We start from the raw sequence: 19,067 nt of genomic DNA on the forward strand, positions 1-19,067 counted from the left end.
GAAAATTCTAAACTGAAGAGAAGAGAGAAATTACAATCGACGACGCGCTCAAGAGACGCGCTTAAATCCGGAGGTAGTGGATCCTTGTCCGATCCCTGGCTCGGTGTGGAGCCGAGTCGTGATTCTGAGGGTAGGTCTAGGGGCCTGATCCTCACAGCCACGCCCTTTTTTTTCCCTGTTATCGACGGATACCGTTAAAATGTTTTTTTGCAATCCCTGCCGTACCAAAAACGCAGCGTTTTGTTAAATATTTTTTAGGATTTTGTTCGTTATATGGAATATATTTGTTCCAATCGTTTTGGGTATAATATATTGGGTTTATCCGCTGTTTAAATCCGTTATATTAATTGTTAATATTCGAAATTGGATGCGGAGATCGAGGCGTTTGAAAAGCAAATTTATATGCAGCAGGCGAAATTATTTCGTTTGCGAAAATAAAAAAAATTGTAATTTAAAAAAATAATGCGAATTATATTTCGCGGAATTAATAATTTGGAAAAATTGGATCGGGTGGAGCGTAAAAAAACGGAATAGGAGGAACGTCGACAATTAGCCGAAATTTTACCTAAAATATCCTTAAAATCGTTTTTTCCGGATTCCAATTTTGTTTGGGATTCGATTTTCCCAATGGATCTTTTAAATTTTTCGTTATTGGATAAAATAAATATTTTTGTGCAATATTCCGTTGGTACGTCGTTTTTTTGGTGTTTTTATTTTATATTATATATTAATTGTTTTTTTGTAAATTCGTTTGGTGGTATGGTTTTGAATCCTGGTCGGTTTTTAATTTTTGGAAATAGTGTGAGGATCAGGCCCCCAGACCTACCCTCAGAATCACGACTCGGCTCTACCAGCCACGCTGAGCCAGGGATCGGACAAGGGTCCACTTACTCCGGATTTAAGCGCGTCTCTTGAGCGCGTCGTTGATTGTAATTTCTCTCTTCTCTTCAGTTTAGAATTTTCGTCGATAGCGCCTAATACACTGAGGTTCTCCAATGTATGCCTGGCCGTGACATAATTCTAAACTCACTATAATTTGCTGGTGAAGCAATTAAAATATATCGTTCAATCCCTTTATTCAATCGTTCACCACGTCGGCTGTGCACGACGGTAAACTAGGCCACAGAAGACACCATTCGCGAAATCAATGTCGCCGCGTAAGAATTACGGCCCACCGATTCGCCAATCCCAACGCGTGACAAACGCAAACTCAGCAAAGCCAGATAATTTGGCTTCCGGCACTGCTACTCCCAACACCGAAGACTCGGATCAAAACGGAGAGATTACAGTTGCCCCAGTGAGCCCAGAGCCAGTAGAGCCCGCTCCTACCAGCGCCAACACAGAGCCTGAAGAGCCCGTTGAGCCCCAATCCGACACAGAGCAAGATCAGCCAGTCGACAGCATCGAAGTTGACGGATCGTACGAGTACGAGTCAGTTTCTGAGCACCCAGGAGAGGCGCGAAACCCTCCCCACCAACCTTCTGCCAAAACGTTAGACGGCAGGAACGAAATTCCGAAATTTCCAAGCAGAGCGCCCTCGCCTGTCGTCCAAATGAGAAGCGAAATGGCAGACGAAAGCGAAAACACTGCCGGCCAGGCTACAATCACTCAATCACAGCTGCAAGATCTTTTGGCCACCATTGCCCAACTTAAAGACCAGCTCGCCACCCGGAGTAACAATGCCACCCGTCAAACCCGCGGTATTACGCCTTTGAACAGCGCCTTTGGAGGGGCTGAGTTTAAGCCCCATGGTATCGCTGCCCGGACAGCATTTAAGCCTTACGGAAGTAACCAAAATGCTAAAAACCCTGCCTACGACAGGACGGCACGTAAAGCCGGCATCGACCCCGGCATGTTTGATGGTGATAAGGATCGTTTTGATAAATGGATCACTAAAATCGCAGATAAATTTGTAGAGGACGACGAAACTTACAAAACAGAAAGAAGCCGCATGGCAGTGATCAATTCCCTGACTGAAGGGCTTGCCAACGACCTTATCCAAGGCCGTTATGAATCCACCATTATGCCTTTCAGCAGCGCAGCCGAAATGGTCGCGACCCTAGCCGCTGTTTACCACGATGATAATCAAGCCTCCAAAGCCCGTGAGGAGCTTCGTCACCTGAAGTTTAGTCTGTCGGACAAGTCAACAGACATCCACCAGTTTATTGGCAAGGTTAACAGCCTAGCCGATAAAGCCAACATTGCCAAAACGGAACGCAAGTTGGTTCTCTATGAGCACATTCCTGCCAACCTGAACCCCCAGCTTCTCAGCCTATCCAAAGACCCAAATATCTCGTACGAGACCTTTGCCGGAGAAGTTGCGAACTCGGCGCTGGCCCAACAACGCGCTTGGGAGGAGCTCCGCGAGAACCGCAAAAAGAGGGAAGAGCGCCGTGAGCGTTCAGCCAGCGCCGAACGCAAACAACGTCGACGCGAGAATCGCCGGCACAGCCAGGAAGCCAAGAACCAAACCCGCACACAGACCATTGACGCCCCGAAGTCGCCCAGCAGAGAAAACGCCAAATTGGTCACTGAGGGTAGATGCTTCCTTTGCAAAGAAGCCGGGCACCTGGCACGCAATTGCCCCCAAAAGGCCGCTCACATCGCCGCCGTTCTCGCCCTTCAACACGAAGGCGATCGAGAGGCTTGTGAACGATCCGGCCACAGCTTATCTTCGTCGGATTCGGAAAACTGCTAAGGCTGCCGGAAGTCTCCTCGGCAGTCTGCGTGCCTCAGATAGCTAAAATCGATAGATCACCTAAATCAAACACCTTTCTTGCTCCCATTCGATTGCAAGACAAAGGTCGTGGTCTTAACGCCCAAGCTCTCTGTGACACCGGAGCAGATGTGTACTTATCCATCCGACCGAGCCTCGCGAAAAAGGTCGCCCAACGTTTAGAGCTACCCATCAAAAAGCTCCCCAAACCTTTGGACTTTGGAGATTTTAACAGGAAGGTCACCGCAAGAGCCACCGAATACCTTCGGCTCACCTTGCAAATCGACGGACGACAATTCCCACGGCAGAAATTCATCCTCCTCGAAACGGCACACGATGTGTTTATCGGACAAGAATGGTGGACGAAGCATCGAGTAGGCTTATTCCCAGCTACCCGCAGCTTCGTTTGGCCCAACGACCTGCCCGCCATGGCCCAATACTCACCGGCAATCGTCGTACAACGTTCAAATCCGCCTCTGGACCTCGAGGCCCAAGCTGACGCAGTCCGCCGGGACCGCAAGATGGAACAAGAAGACCGTCGCATCCAGGTCCGCAAGATACTTCAAGGCCCTAAACGCCAACACGGAAACCAGGCTCAGATCACAGAAATTAGCGCCTTTCCGACTATCCCAAAGACCGTTTCCAACAAAGCCCTGCCAGCAAATATTTGTGCCCTTCTTAACGACCCACGTCAAGATCGATGGAAGCGATCCCCGTTACCCACGGAGCCTATACCGCTGGTACCAGTAAACGATACGCCTACAACCAGCCTTAATGCGGTATTAGCCCTGCAATGGAACAAGACTCACGATGGACATCCCATTCCATTTCCTGCAGGCGAAGACCCGGAGCACATCGCGCAAGTACGAGCCAAGTTACCCAAAGCACTTGCCCACCTTGAAGGTTTCTTTTCCAAAAAGGCGTCGACGATTCTCCCGCCTAGCCGACCCGGCTTCGACGTGGTTTTGGAACTCGAGAAACCTTTGGAGGGGAGGCCAGCCCGCTATTCGACCCCTTTCGCGATGATGGAGTTGGAAAAAGAAACCATCGACGAACTTCTGAGGATCGATTTCATTGAACGGACAATGGAGGAGACCGCAGCTTCGACTCTATTCGTTCCTAAACCGCAATCGAAGGAGCAACGTTTTTGTGTGGATTACCGATGGGTAAACAAATTCATCAAAGGACGACAAGTACTTGCCCCCGACGTGGCCGGGACGTTGAGCAAATGTGGAAAAGCCCGGAGGATGACCAAGATCGACATTATCCGAGCTTTTAACAGATTGCTAATGGATCCGAACTCACGGTACTTAACGGCGTTCAAAACGCGACAAGGGACGTTTCAGTGGAAGGTCTTACCCTTTGGACTGAAGGTCGGACCCGCCTGGTTCCAAGCTTTTATTAACGCTCAGCTTAATGAACTGCTGGACGCTTTCGCGAGCGCCTACGCAGACGACGTGTTGATTTACACCGAGGATAAATCAGAGCAAGTCCATTTTGAGCAAACCGAGGAGGTTATTTACAGGCTGCACAAAGCCGGACTCCAAGGCGATATCAAAAAGTCAAGTTTCGGCGTTTTCGAAATCGAGTACCTGGGTTTACTTCTAGAAATCGGTAAAGGTATCCGCATCGACCCCAAAAAGGTCGAAGCCATCACCAGCTGGCAATGGGACGACGTCACCTCCGTTTCCGCAGTACGATCCTTCCTAGGCCTATGTAATTTCGTTCGGACGTTCTGCCATCACGCCAGCGAACAAGCAGAACCTCTGACCCGATTATTGAAAAAGGGAGTCCCGTTCGAAAAAGGCCCCGAGCAGAAGGCCGCTTTTGAAGCGCTGAAACAACTGGTGGTCACCGCCCCCGTAATGAGTTTCTTCAAACCCGGTATGCCTGTCAGGATGGACACCGACGCCAGTGGCAGGGCCACCGCCGGGGTCGTGTGGCAGCAACAGGACGATGGCAGCTGGAAGCCAATCGGCTATTCGTCCAAAACCATGTCCCCTGCTGAACAAAACTATCCGATTCAGGACCAGGAGCTATTAGCTGTGATTAATACGCTAAAGGACTTCGAACCAGCCCTATTGGGTACCAAGTTCTGTGTTTTTACCGATCACCAGGCCTTGATTTATTGGTCGACCAAAAAACTTTTGTCCGCTCGCCAGATACGATGGGCTGACTACTTGGCCAACTTCGACATCACCTTTAAATACCGTCCCGGCAAGGATAATGTGGCAGCCGATGCCCTTTCGCGCAAAACCGTCGACAACCCTACGGTCAAGGCCCGAGCTGTGCTAGACCGCACCATGGCATTAATCCCTCCGGAAAAGATTAACTTCCAACCCGGCGAGCCCCCTCCAACAATTAACAACTTGGAACCCTCCGCACCTCAAGGAGCTGACCTAGTGGCCCTTATCCTGGAAGAGAACCTAAAACAGAACCTAGGTCGCCATGACAGTCTGTTAACGGTACCCGAGACTACCCAGGATGGCAAGATCTTCTTAAGAACGGCTCTCATCCGCGAAGCTCATGAGCCCAAGATCTTCGGCCATGGAGGCCAGAATAAAACCCTCAGCCGCCTGAAAAAGGACTATTGGTGGCCCGACCGAAATCGAGACGTCAAACGCTACATTAAGAATTGTCGCGAATGTCAACGCAACAAGGTACGACATGATAAGACGCCTGGGCTGTTGCACCCACTGGAGATCCCTAGACGGTGTTGGCAGCACGTAATGGTAGACGGCAAAGATATGCCCAAGGATAAAGAAGGCTATAATTACGTCTGGGTCTTCATCTGCCGATTGACCAAACTTTTGGCCACCCTACCGGGAAAAAAGACAGACACCGCGGAGACCTTGGCCATGCGGTATTATCAGACTGTGTACCGTTGGAAAGGCGTCCCCGACTTATGGCTTTCCGACAACGCCGGACCGTTTATATCCGAGTTCCTAAACACTTTAAACGAGTTGACAGGAACAAAGCATAAACATGGAAGCGCCCGCCACCCTCAAAGTCAGGGCAGCGTCGAAATTACCAACGCTGAATTGGATCAGAAAATGCGCTTCTATGTAGACAAATACCAAACGAATTGGCGACGGCATATTCCCGCCTTCGACTTCGGCCACAATTCGTCCGTTCACGCCTCTATCGGCATGGCACCGATCGAAGCAGAAACAGGAGCTCGCCCTAGAGACCCGCTCTCTCTACCTTTACCCGAAGAAGACCTGGAGACCGGTCAGCAACAAAAGGCGCTGGAAATGGTCCGCCAAGCTCGGCAAGCTCAGGAGCTGGCCCGCAACAATGGACTCGGAGCGCAGATAGAGCAACAGAGGCAGGCTAACAAGAAACGGCGACCGGTCGACTTTACGGTGGGAGATGCGGTTTACGTTAGCAAAAAGGGTTTTTCCACCGAAGCTCCTACGACCAAGTTGGACTCGCAAAATGCAGGACCATGGACGATTCTCGGGGAAAAGGGTCACAGCTTCATTCTCGACACCCCTGCCTGGTATAAAGGTAGTAAGCTGTTCCACGCCAGCCGACTGCGCAAAGCAGCAACGGATCCATTACCTCAGCAGTATCAAAAGCCGGAACCACCGGTCGAGATTAACGGAGAACCGGAGTGGGAGGTGGAGCAAGTGTTGGCCTCGCGACTATTCGGACGAAAGAAGACGTTGCAATATCAGGTATCGTGGGTCGGACTCGACCCTGATGAGACATGGTATGAGGCCCGCGACTTGAAAAATTCACCAGTACTGCTGGATACCTTTCACAGGGAGTACCCGGACGCAGCAGGACCTCCGGTAAATTTGCAACAGTGGATCAGGAGCGCAGCAGAGGATATTTTTGCGGAAGACGGACCCGAGGACAATGTTGCCGAACACGATGCGAAAGAGACACGAGAGCGGCGGAAGGCCCCGAGGAGACACACGTAACAGACTCAAGACTCTGACCGCCTACGTCGATCAGGCCTTAAAGGGGGGTAATGTGAGGATCAGGCCCCCAGACCTACCCTCAGAATCACGACTCGGCTCTACCAGCCACGCTGAGCCAGGGATCGGACAAGGGTCCACTTACTCCGGATTTAAGCGCGTCTCTTGAGCGCGTCGTTGATTGTAATTTCTCTCTTCTCTTCAGTTTAGAATTTTCGTCGATAGCGCCTAATACACTGAGGTTCTCCAATGTATGCCTGGCCGTGACACAAATCGCAAAAATTATTTCTTTTAATCTGTTGTAATCCCTTAATAATTACTGAGATTATTTTTTTGGCAATTACGTGAGGTTACGTGATTCCTTTTTATGTAATCCTCTTTCTGCCGGTCGGTGATTTCTTTGGGCGGGTGTCGTCAGGAGGGGTGTGACCCCACCTGGCCTCCCTGGTACCGGCCCAACTGTCTGGTCGTAACAAAAAGAGCACCGATAGGAAAAGTGAATGATACCAAAAGCGGATGGGGAGAAAAAAGAATCGAGAAGTTTGGGAACGGGAAGCGGTTTTTTTATACACCGACAATCTGTTTGTCCGACAGGCTGGTGACTATTACGACTTTGCTATAAATAGGAGGCTCAGCCATAGCGCCGGTGATCCCTAGCCCAGGTCAGTGTCAGAACTTCGGTGTAGCCACTGCCACCAGTCATGTTTATTGCAGCTCATCTGGAATGAGATAGCCATGTCGCGGGAAGATCCTTGTTTCTGCTCACCGCGGGGTTGTTATTATTATCTTGGCCATGGCACATGAAAGAAAAAATAGAGGCCCGCGCAAGAGTGAAAAATTCTAATGTGTATAACTCTTCCAGTCTGAATAAGTTGTCAACTGTGGCGCTTGGTTACCATGACGTGCAATACTGCATTGTCGTGAAAACTTTGAATGTAGCCTGCCAGGGCGGTGGCCTTGGAGCGATTCGCGCCAAGCCGATGCACACGGAGGATGATGCCGACAGGTGAGGCAAAATGCCTGGCTAATCAAATTCCCACCACCGCGCATAAGGAAAAAGCAAGCCTATTTCTTTCTCAAGGTACAAAACATCAATCAATCTAGGCTGTTGCTTGCGGCGCTTAGGGTTTTTTATTTATTTTTATGTTCTATTAAATTTCAAGGTATATTAAAATTGGAAAAGTTCAAATAAAACAACAGTAATAATAACTTCGTATAAAATGGTTGGTGACAAAATAGAAACAACTGGAAGGAAAAACATGAACCATTTGCAATGCAATCGAAAATTCGATTCAATTTCACGTTCGCGTATTTATTTTTCCAAATGCAATTAAATGGTGCAATTTATAAATAGTATAATCCTCTGTAAATGACGCAGTGCAAATGGTGCCAATGGCAACAGATCGCATTTCGCGCGCAATTTGCTGGCAGTCCGTACTTTCGATCACAGCACTGTGGCCGTATCCATGTACGGGTGGAATAACCATAGCCAAAAAAGCAAACACTTTCCAAGGACTTATAACAAATGAATCCTCGCTCGCACTTTGGGGACTCAACAAAGCAGATTTCTAGACACAGAATCGACTCTGAGTCACCCAGTTGCACATGACGGCTCCCACACAAGAGCAACATGCGCAGGCCTACCAAATTTCAAGTAGAAAACGACATTAGCCTGCCTTGTCCTCGCAGAAAACAAAAAAGCTGTCACTTTAATCATTTCCAGACGTGTCGTCAACATACCTTGCGCTTCCGGTCTGCATCGTCTATTCCCTCGATGCATGTGAGAGTTCTCGCGTTCCAGCGGAACTGGTTGTAGCATGCCGCTGGGTTGATGACATCGGCACAGTCGTCGGTCCTGACGAGGTCGCTGGTGCACTCGGGGTACTGCTGAGCAGTGATTGTGGTGGCGCAGAGGCCGGCGATGATGACGAGAGGCTTCATTGTGCTATTCTGCTAGACTGGATGGTTGCAGTGGGAGATGCGGGATCTCAGATAAACAACGAGGTATCAGCAGAACCTAAGGCAGCTAGATGATGGCGTAGATATTAATGTTTATTTCGTTCGAGTTATGGCAGAAATGATGTCGTGCTTTGAGTGCTCTCTAAAGGTCATCCAGGATATTCATATAGCCAAAGCTTGGCGTCGGATGTAAACAATGTGATTAGTCGATACCTCTTGGCTCGGAAAGAAACTAGCGGGCCGGGATGTACAAAACTGTCTCTTGTACAACTGAGAAGCTGGTCTGACCTACGGCATTCGCAATTATCATCTGCCGACTTACCCGCAGCTATCATCAGTTTTATCCGCAAACTACCAGTGCAACATGAGCACACCATCGACATCCAGTGTAATATCTTAAAAGTTGCCGTCGAGGCTTGGCCTGATATGACTTGACTGCATGCGTCGGTAGCTGGTTGACCAAGACTTGAGTTTGGAAGCTCAAAAGTCCCACAGGGTCCAGGAGTGCGATTTGTCACTTGTTGCTCTTTTGAATTTTCCATCATGTAACGCTATACCAACTTTGCAATGGTCAAGCTCACATTTTTTGCGGTCGCCTTTGGGCTTGCCGCTTCTGCCAATGCGCTACTGCGCTTTGGGTGCTCCCAACTGACAGTCCAGCGTCTCGACCCTCTCGTGAACCCCGGCGAGACACCATCTACGCATCTACACCAGATCATCGGAGGCGTAAGGACCATCTACAAAAGTTACGACTCTACCCCAAGCTCTAGCTGATCAAATCCCTACATCCCAAAACAGAACTCGTTCCAACCGGACATGGACCCATCAACCCACGACCTCGCCGGGCTCTCCAACTGCACAACCTGCCAGTTCACCCAAGACTTTTCCAACTACTGGACGGCGGTGCTGTACTTTCGCGCGCGCAACGGCACCTTCAAGCGGGTGCCGCAGCTGGCCCAGGCGGGGATGGAGGGCACCAACGGCGGCATGGTGGTGTACTACATGTCGGACGCGCTCTTCGACACGCGGCAGCCCTCCAACGTGACGGCCTTCAAGCCGGGCTTCCGCATGCTGGTCGGCGAGGTCGGGTACCGCGACCGCGAGCAGGCCCGCGGCTTCCGCCAGCTGACCTACACGTGCATGGAGAGCCAGATGTCGCGCGCGCCCGAGACGGTGCACTTCCCCCAGACGCCCTGCCGGCTCGGCATCATGGCCAACCACCGCTTCCCGACCTGCTGGGACGGCGTCAACGTCGACTCGCCCAACCACCGCGACCACGTCGCGTACCCCGAGGAGGGCACGTTTGAGTCTGGCGGCAGGTGTCCCGACACGCACCCGGTCAGGATACCGCAGATTCTGCTCGAGACGGTCTGGGACACCAGGCAGTTTCAAAACACGGACGAGTGGCCCGAGGACGGGGGCCAGCCGTTTGTGTGGAGCAGCGGAGACGCGACCGGGTTCAGCCACCACGCCGACTATCTGTTTGGGTGGGAGGGGGATTCGCTGCAGAGGGCGATGGATGCGCATACGTACGTCAGCGCGCCGATGTTGAAGACGCAGAGCATTGCGGAGCAGAACAAGTGTCGGGTGAGGGACTTTGTGGGGGAGGAGATTGATGGATGTGAGTGGTTTTGTCTCCTTGTGGTTCCCCTCTTTGTCGTCATGTTGACTGTGCTTACTGACCGGAGCTGGACTGATTCTAGGGCTGGATGCTTTGCCAGGAGGAATGCAGGTGACCTAGTTGCATGCCAGTTATGTTGTTTTACAGCAAAGAAACAAGATATTCGGTACACAGTAGTGGAAGATGGAATTTGTCCAGTGGGTTCTGGGTTCATGTCAATGTCCCAAAAGAGTAGAGAATAGTGTTTTGTCCCGAATTCTGCGGTGATTATTCTTAACAGGAAACCTCAATATTACGAATTCTGATATTATGGTGCCATTCGATCGATATCAGCGAGTGTACAACTTGTCCATTGACCGACCGAAGATCTTGCAAAATTTCTTTAACCGTCTGATTCAGTGATTCACCATCTTCGTCTACCTTCATCCTCCCGGCCGTGTGAAACTCCCATCTCGAAATCGTCGACGGCAGATATCCAGCTCACGATTTTCGTCACTGAGCAATCCCAACCCGCGTGTACCTGCAGTGGGCCCGGAGCGCGGGCCTACATCGGGGGCTAATCAACGAACGATCTTTTTTAGCCTGTCCCGCCTGGTTCGGCTGTACCGTCCCGCATGCCTTGTCCTGCAAACAAAGAGGGCCCGAAATTATGGGCCTTTTTTCATTTTGTGCGGAGAATGGGGTGAGAGGCAGGGCTGGTTCTTGGCTGGTTCCCTTGACGTTTAATTTCCCGGAACGAAAAAGATACGCGGTAAAGCATAACAATCTTCAAGAAATGAACAAAAAAAAAACATCACCTTCCGTTCCCACACAGGATGCAGATACGAAACGGCCAAGACGAAGCACGACGCCTGTGCTTCAAAAGGTGTCGTCTGCATGCGACATGGGGACCGGGGGACAGTCCTGATTACATTACCAATTAATATGTTTTTCTGCAGCAAAGCTCGGCCATTCTGCTCCTTCAGATCCCGCTTTGTCGAGAGGAGATTTGGGCCAGGCTCGCTTTCGCATTTCTCCAGTGGAGCAGAAAACCTCCAGAAAAAAAAGCCGTGTCGCAGACTTGCAGTTTGCTTTTCGCAGTGGCAAAGAAGCTGTGGGCTTGCAAATTTCCCAGAATGCATTCCTTCTGCCCCAGAAATCAAGCGATTCAAGCCTGGGAAAAGCAATCAAAGCACGTGTTTGCGTATCCTCAAGCTCCAAAAAGGATGCCCCTCAGGTTTTCCATTTTCTCGCGCCTGTCCCCTCCCCTCCGCAAACGCCAAGCCTTGCCGATTTGGCGCCGAACCCCTGAAAGATTGACATCAATAGATTAGCGGCAAGGCGTGGCGGGCCAAGAAAACGGGTAAATGCACTGGATCACAGGCATGGAGACTCTGCTTCTTTTCTTTTTTTTCCCCAAGACCTTTTGGAGCCTACCAGCCTGATTTGCAGGCAAGGAAAGCAGCAAAGCATTAAAGCCGTTTGGTCAATCGCAATCTTTGTGGCAAAGAGGGAAAGCGGCACGCTTTCTTGGGGGTCAGACCAAAGCCGGCATTGAGGTCTTGGCGGTGTAACTTGGCCCACATCAGAACACCCTGGAGGAAAAAGAAGAAAGTGACACAAAAGAGAATCATGCTTGTGGCTGGTGATTTTTCTGGCGTCTTTACTGGCTCCTTTGCTGCAGAAGATTTACAGTACAGAAAACTTGAATTGGTCCGTCCTCTCAATGCCTAGGTACAGAGAGGCACCTGTCGGACCACAAGCCCAGGCAAGGCGCAAGCCACGGTAGCATGGACGTCGGACGGAAGTGGTCGGACCCCAACCAGAAGAAACGGGCTAGGGAAATGTTTCTGACACCGGCCTTGCAGATCGGCAGTGGACCCTGTCTAATTGGCGAATGACCGCAAAGGTCGGCGACATGGGTTACGGTAAGGCAACAGCCGGGACAAAAGAAAACATGGCGGTGAGCTACAAATTCAGAGACGCCTGCCGTGATTTTCGTTCTCGTTCTTGGCTGTCTCTCCATCCCCGGCTAGCAGCAGCAAGCAAGCAGCGGCGAACAACCACGACGGGCAGTAAAAGTTGCAGCGGTATAAACCTGCCAACGGAGCTGCGAGGAGGAACGCGTCCACTCTTTTACGCTTCCATCCATCCTTTCTTTTTTTTTTGTTTTTTCCCCTCCGCCGCTCGCTCTCTCGTCGCCGCCATGCATTTTCACCCGGTACTGGCTCTGTGCCTCGCCACCGCGGCCGGCACGGGCGTCGTGGTGGCACAGTCATCACCACTGCCGCCACCGCCGCGACTCCCACAGCTGCCACAGCTTCCAAAGCTCCCCCAGGCCGGAGACTTCAAGGCCACGAATGCCGACTACGGCATCGACCCCAAGGAGGAGCTGATCCCGGCGCCGCGGCAGAACCACAAGTCGGCGCCCAAGCGCTTCATCGTCGAGCTCAAGGAGGGCGCGGACCTCTCGTCGCTGACCTCCAAGACCACGGGCAACGTCAAGGTGCTCAAGGTGTTCAACACGGACGTCTTTCGCGGGGCCGTGGTCGAGACGGACGAGGACAACGTCGACAGCCTGCGCGCCCTGCGCAGCGTCGGCCAGGCCTGGCACAGCAAGCGCATCATGCTCGACCCCGTGATGCCCGAGATGCTGGTCCGCGGCGGCGCGCAGACGGGCGTCAAGCTCAGCAGGCAGAACCGCGACGAGGGCGTGCGCCAGATCTCGGTGCACCACATGACGGGCGTCGACGAGCTGCACGCCAGGGGCATCTTGGGCAAGGGCGTCAAGGTTGCCGTGGTGGACAGCGGTATCGATTATACGCACCCGGCTCTGGGGGGTGCCTTTGGGGCCGGGAACAAGGTCGTCGGCGGCTACGACCTGATTGGAGATACAGACTGGCCGTTTGTGCAAAAGCAGCCCGACGATGACCCCATGGACCACCAGGGCCACGGCACGCATGTTGCTGGTATCATCGCCGGCAAGGATGAACTGATTACTGGTGTGGCGCCCGAGGCCACGCTGCTGGCGTACAAGGTCTTTGGGGAGAACAAGGGTACGGACGAGGACACACTGATCGAAGCGTTTCTGCGCGCGTACCAGGACGGCGCCGACGTCATCACAGCGTCCATCGGCGGCCTGAACGGCTGGTCGAACAACGCCTGGGCCCTTGTGGCATCCCGTCTCGTGGAGCGCGGCATCGTCGTCACCATCTCTGCTGGCAACGATGGGCAGGCGGGCCCGTTTGGAGCCAGCAGTGGAGCCACGGGCATCAACGTCGTCTCGGTGGCATCGGTGCAGGGCGATGTGATTGCCAGCCCTCGGTTCATAGCCTCGTTTCAGGATGGCAACAATGCCACGCAGAGCAGCGAGAAGATGCCTTACCGGACCAGCGAGACGTGGACGCCATCCGAGGTGGTCGACTGGCCATTCCACGCCATCGGCTTCAACACCAGCGTGGCCGACGAGGCCTGCAACCCGCTCCCCAACAACACCATGGACCTCTCCCGCGTGGTGGTGCTCGCCCGCCGCGGCACCTGCACCTTTGCGGTCAAGCAGCGGAACCTCGAGGCCAGGGGCGCCAGGCACATAGTGTTTTACAACAACGAGCAGCCCCTCATCATCCCGGGCTCCGACAACCCCAGCAGCGTCAGCAACATCTCCATGATCGCCAGGGAGGACGGCGAGCGCATCATCGAGACCATCCGCGGCGGCGGTCGCGTGCTGGCCAACTTCAACCTGGCCCTGCGCGACAGCATGGCCGGCATCCCCTACGCGTACGGCGGCGTGCCCAGCGCCTTCACCAGCATCGGCTCCACCAACGAGCTGGCCATCAAGCCCGACGTCGCCGCGCCCGGTGGGCAGATCTTTTCTACCTTTCTCAAGGGCGGCTACGCCACGCAGTCCGGCACCTCGATGAGCTGCCCCTACGTCGCCGGCATCGCTGCGCTGTACATCAGCAAACACGGCGGCAGGTCGACCCACGGCCCCGGCTTCGCCAAGGAGCTGGCCATGCGCCTCATCTCGGCGGGCCAGCCCGTGCCCTGGGACGACGGCACCGAGAGCGGCAGGAACTTTGCGGCGCTGGCCCCCATCAACCAGGTCGGCACGGGGCTCATCAACGCGACCAAGGTGCTCGACTACACCAGCGCCCTCTCGCTCTCCCGCTTCGCCCTCAACGACACGAACCACTTTGAGCGCTACCACAAGGTCGACGTGACCAACCGCGGCTCCACGCCCGTCACCTACACCTTCCAGGCGACGCCCTTCTCCGGCATGGAGACCTTCAACACGGACCCGGCCGTCTTCGGCACGCCCCGCGTGGCCTGGTACGAGGAGGTCATGGCCAAGGGCCCGCGCCACATGCCGGCCGAGGTCTCGCTGCCCGAGTCCTTCACGCTGCAGCCGGGCCAGACGCGGACCGCCCAGTTCAACTTTGCCCCGCCGACCGGGCTCGACGCCAGCGTGCTGCCCCTGTACGGCGGCGCCATCGACGTCCGGTCCTCCGCCGGCGAGGTGCTCTCGGTGCCCTACATGGGGCTGGCCGCGGACCTGCACCGCGGCGTGGGGCCCATGTTCATCGACCCGACCAACATCACCACGACGCGGCGCGCCACCCCGCTGGCCGCCAAGCCCAACACCACCTTCACGCTCGCGCCGGGCGCCGCGCAGGACTTCCCCGAGGCCTACATCCGGCTGCAGTTCGCGACGGCCGAGCTGCGCTGGGACGTGTTCGAGCCGGCCTACACGGAGCGCGACTGGGCGTACCCTCCCGTGGTGGGGCAGAACAAGTACGTGGGCAGCGTGGCGTCCCACGCCCAGGCCAGCCGGCAGGGCGGCTTCGACCCCGCCACCATGAACGCCAGCGACACCGTCAGCCTGCCCATCCGCTTCGTGCCGCGGTCCGCCGTCGGCACCTACGGCGAGACGTTTTGGTGGCTCGGCAGGCTGGCCAACGGCTCCGCCGTCGCCCCCGGCCAGTACAGGCTGAGGCTGGCCGCCCTGGTGCCCTTTGGCACGCCCGAGAACGCCGACAACTGGGATGTGTTTGACGCGCCGCTGTTGGAGGTGCTCGAGCCGGGGAAGAACAAGGGTTGATATGTTTTTATTTATTTTGTAGACTCTCCTTTCTTTGGGTTGCTTTCTTTTGGCGTTGATTTCCTTTGTCGTTTTCTCTTCTTGGGTCATGCATAGCGGTGTCGTTCATGGACAAGTACAAATGGGCTTGCGAACGTACATAATATTTAATGGAATATAATCAGATACCCACCAACTTGAAGTTGAGAAGCAGGTTCGATGAAACATTTTAATAAAGGCGCGACTTGTCAATAAGTTTTCCAATACATTATATATGTAATGAGCACTATTTCCAAAAGTCGCCTGCATGTTAGGCCTCAACTTGACCATGTATCTCCGCATGGTCCTGGGCAGTAGGAGTCGATAGGGCTATCATGGAACCCCTTCAAGTTATCAATGCTCGCTCTGGAGCATCAAAGGATCTGCAAGCCATCAATGCTTGTCCTCTGGATATTACTGGTCCCGATACGAAATCGTATGCTTGCAAACTAGGTTAAGACTTGACATTTGCAGCAACCATGTGGTAGTAGAAAAGATGCTGAATCTTGCCAGGTAACAGCGTTACCGCGCCAAGTTAATTATGGAATCAGTCATCTCCGATACTACAGCAGTTTGGCGAGGTAACGTCGTTAATTATAATTATAATTCATTCCTTTTTTTTCAAATATGGTTGAGAATAACGTTGCGTACCCCCTGTTCGGCACCCCCCCTGTTCGGCACCCAAAAATAACAACACTTTTATTTTTATCCTCCAACTTCTATTATAAATATCTCGATGAATCTGTCACTTTTGGATTTACTTTTTTCTGATTTTAATTCTCCATTTTCCAATGAAGCAATATACTGAAAAACAGCTTATATCTGCAATTAACGACGTCAATAATGGCAATCCAATTGCAAAAACCTCCCGAAAATGGGGAATACCTAGGTCTACACTTCAAAGTCGACTTAAAGGTTCTCAACCTTATAAAAAAGCACAAAGCCCTTTTCAAAGGCTTTCCACGGAACAGGAAAAGCATTTGGCTGATTGGGTACTTACCCAAACAGCTTTAGGGCTTCCGCCAACGCATCAAGAATTACGCTTTTTTGCCGAACGAATTCTTCAAGCCGCCGGAGAGACAAAAGGCCTTGGAAAACGTTGGATAACTCGTTTTTTGGCTCGTTATCCAATCCTTAAAGCCCAAAGGCCCCGTCGAATAGATAACGCCCGGGTTAATGGCGCTACTACGGAGGTAATTAAATCTTGGTGGCTTTATATTACGAACCCGGTTATTAACGCTATTAAACCGGAAAACCGTTGGAATATGGACGAAACCGGTATAATGGAAGGCAAAGGATCTAATGGCCTAGTATTAGGGCTTAACGGGATCCGGCCGTTGCAACGAAAAGAGCCCGGAACGCGTGGTTGGACGACTATAATCGAATGTATATCGGCTACGGGCGTTGCCCTCCCTCCCCTCGTTATATTTAAGGGAAAAAACGTACAACAACAATGGTTTCCCACGGATTTAAGCCCTTTCGATAATTGGCAATTTCATGCAACCGAAAACGGGTGGACAAATAACCAAACGGCTATCGAATGGTTAAAAAAGGTGTTTATTCCGTATACCCAACCTTTAACCCCTGAAAAGCGGTTATTAGTTTTGGATGGCCATGGATCACATATAACGGACGAATTTATGCTTCTTTGCTTGCAAAATAATATTCAACTCCTATATTTACCCCCTCATTCGTCACACGTTCTTCAACCATTGGATCTATCGGTTTTTGGGCCGTTAAAAGAAGCTTATCGACGTCAACTTGGATTTGTTAGCCAATTTTGCTGTTCAACAGTTATTGGAAAACGAAATTTCCTACTTTGTTATCGAAAGGCCAGATTAAAAGCATTTATAGCAAAAACCATTCAATCTGGTTGGCGTACAACGGGGTTATGGCCGGTAAACTTGGTTAAACCACTTTTAAGCCCTTTTTTGTTAGAAAATAGCAACGCCAACGTTATAAAAGATAAAAACAACGGTTTGCAAAGGGATAAAACACCGGAAAGCCCAGCCCAAAAAATTAACGACCCGTCTTTACTTATTTGGAAAACCCCTAAAACGACCCGAGATATCCGACTTCAACCGCAAAAACTTTCCCAATCCAACAAAACCAACGCTACTTCACGTCTTTTATTTGCAAAAGTCCAAAAAAGCTTCGAAGCCAAAGATACCCTTTTGGCTAGCGCCCAGCAAAAAATCAGCTTATTGGAAGCACAACTGGAGGCAATACGGCCGGTTAAAAGGAGGAGGGTGGTTCCGGATCCAAACGAGCTTTTGGTTAACAAACAGAACATTATTGGATTGCAGGAAAATGATATAGAAAATTTGGAACCTTTAGCTGATGAAGAAGAGGTTAATGAACCGGAGAAGCGTGAAAACGATTGTATTTTTGTCCGTTGATAATTTTATATTTAAATCAGTTTATAAAAGTAGGCATTTCGTTGTTAGATTTTCAGGGTGCCGAACAGGGGGGGGTGCCGAACAGGGGGTACGCAACGTTATTCGACGGGGCCTTTGGGCTTTAAGGATTGGATAACGAGCCAAAAAACGAGTTATCCAACGTTTTCCAAGGCCTTTTGTCTCTCCGGCGGCTTGAAGAATTCGTTCGGCAAAAAAGCGTAATTCTTGATGCGTTGGCGGAAGCCCTAAAGCTGTTTGGGTAAGTACCCAATCAGCCAAATGCTTTTCCTGTTCCGTGGAAAGCCTTTGAAAAGGGCTTTGTGCTTTTTTATAAGGTTGAGAACCTTTAAGTCGACTTTGAAGTGTAGACCTAGGTATTCCCCATTTTCGGGAGGTTTTTGCAATTGGATTGCCATTATTGACGTCGTTAATTGCAGATATAAGCTGTTTTTCAGTATATTGCTTCATTGGAAAATGGAGAATTAAAATCAGAAAAAAGTAAATCCAAAAGTGACAGATTCATCGAGATATTTATAATAGAAGTTGGAGGATAAAAATAAAAGTGTTGTTATTTTTGGGTGCCGAACAGGGGGGGTGCCGAACAGGGGGTACGCAACGTTAGCTAAAAGCATGAGAATTTGCACGTTGGTGAAGTGCATTTTGTTGATAATCCGCGACAAAGTCTGCCGGGATTCTTTTCGATCAGAGTATAGAGGATGGGAAATTAAGGAGTAATTAAGAGAACGATCGGTTTTAAGTCGGTTGAGAATGTGCAATGTGTAATTCTGCAAACAAGGCCGATGGTTATAAAATCAAAGAAAGGCGGCAACCAAGCTTTTCAATTCAGAGCTAGCTCTGTTCTACCGACAAGGATGGTGCTAACAATTGTTGAGATGAAATGGTGCTATTTATTGATAAAACAGGCAATCTTAGTTGTTTGAAGACTCCAGTATAGTGGATAAGCAATAAACATTGAAAAGTTTAATTTAGATCGATTGTCGCCTTACGGGTTTTTAGATCTATATATAGCATAGCCACGGCGCTCTCCAGACTTTTCCACGTACACAAGCCGCGGGCAACCCACATCACGTATCCATTTATAAAGGATTCAAGAATCGCCACCTTTATTTTTGTAATGTTGTATTCCTTACCTCCTGATTTGGTCATGGTCGCTAGGGAGGTATATACGTACATAATACAACCTGTTGGTTGCCGCCAAGAAATATAGTGAGTTAGTGCTTTTGTCAATTGGTCGTGCTATGGCAAGAGGAACTTCGATGTTTGCGCCTTTTACATTCATCGCTATGCACGTCGCAACAATTTACTTGGCCGTCGCTCTTGCAACCGCTCA

General features: G+C 51.3%; 3 protein-coding genes across 3 annotated transcripts; 2 read left to right on the forward strand and 1 right to left on the reverse strand.

The window, feature by feature from the left end:
• Positions 1 to 8,210: 8,210 nt before the first annotated feature.
• Positions 8,211 to 8,583, reverse strand: MGG_17027 (uncharacterized protein; the record flags this gene model as incomplete). Its single annotated transcript, XM_003715966.1, has 2 exons — positions 8,211 to 8,282; positions 8,383 to 8,583. 2 exons carry the CDS (start codon positions 8,581 to 8,583, stop codon positions 8,211 to 8,213), a joined length of 273 nt encoding a protein of 90 aa, XP_003716014.1.
• A 585-nt stretch (positions 8,584 to 9,168) lies between these two features.
• Positions 9,169 to 10,782, forward strand: MGG_08511 (uncharacterized protein; the record flags this gene model as incomplete). The annotated part of the gene is made up of 3 exons (XM_003715967.1): positions 9,169 to 9,327; positions 9,400 to 10,222; positions 10,622 to 10,782. 3 exons carry the CDS (start codon positions 9,169 to 9,171, stop codon positions 10,780 to 10,782), a joined length of 1,143 nt encoding a protein of 380 aa, XP_003716015.1.
• A 1,625-nt stretch (positions 10,783 to 12,407) lies between these two features.
• On the forward strand, positions 12,408 to 15,299 carry MGG_13977 (alkaline proteinase; the record flags this gene model as incomplete). The annotated part of the gene is made up of 1 exon (XM_003715968.1): positions 12,408 to 15,299. One exon carries the CDS (start codon positions 12,408 to 12,410, stop codon positions 15,297 to 15,299), a length of 2,892 nt encoding a protein of 963 aa, XP_003716016.1.
• Positions 15,300 to 19,067: the final 3,768 nt, after the last annotated feature.

Source organism: Pyricularia oryzae, chromosome 4 (genome assembly GCF_000002495.2).
Source record: "Pyricularia oryzae 70-15 chromosome 4, whole genome shotgun sequence".
In the NCBI taxonomy this organism is placed as follows: domain Eukaryota; kingdom Fungi; phylum Ascomycota; class Sordariomycetes; order Magnaporthales; family Pyriculariaceae; genus Pyricularia; species Pyricularia oryzae.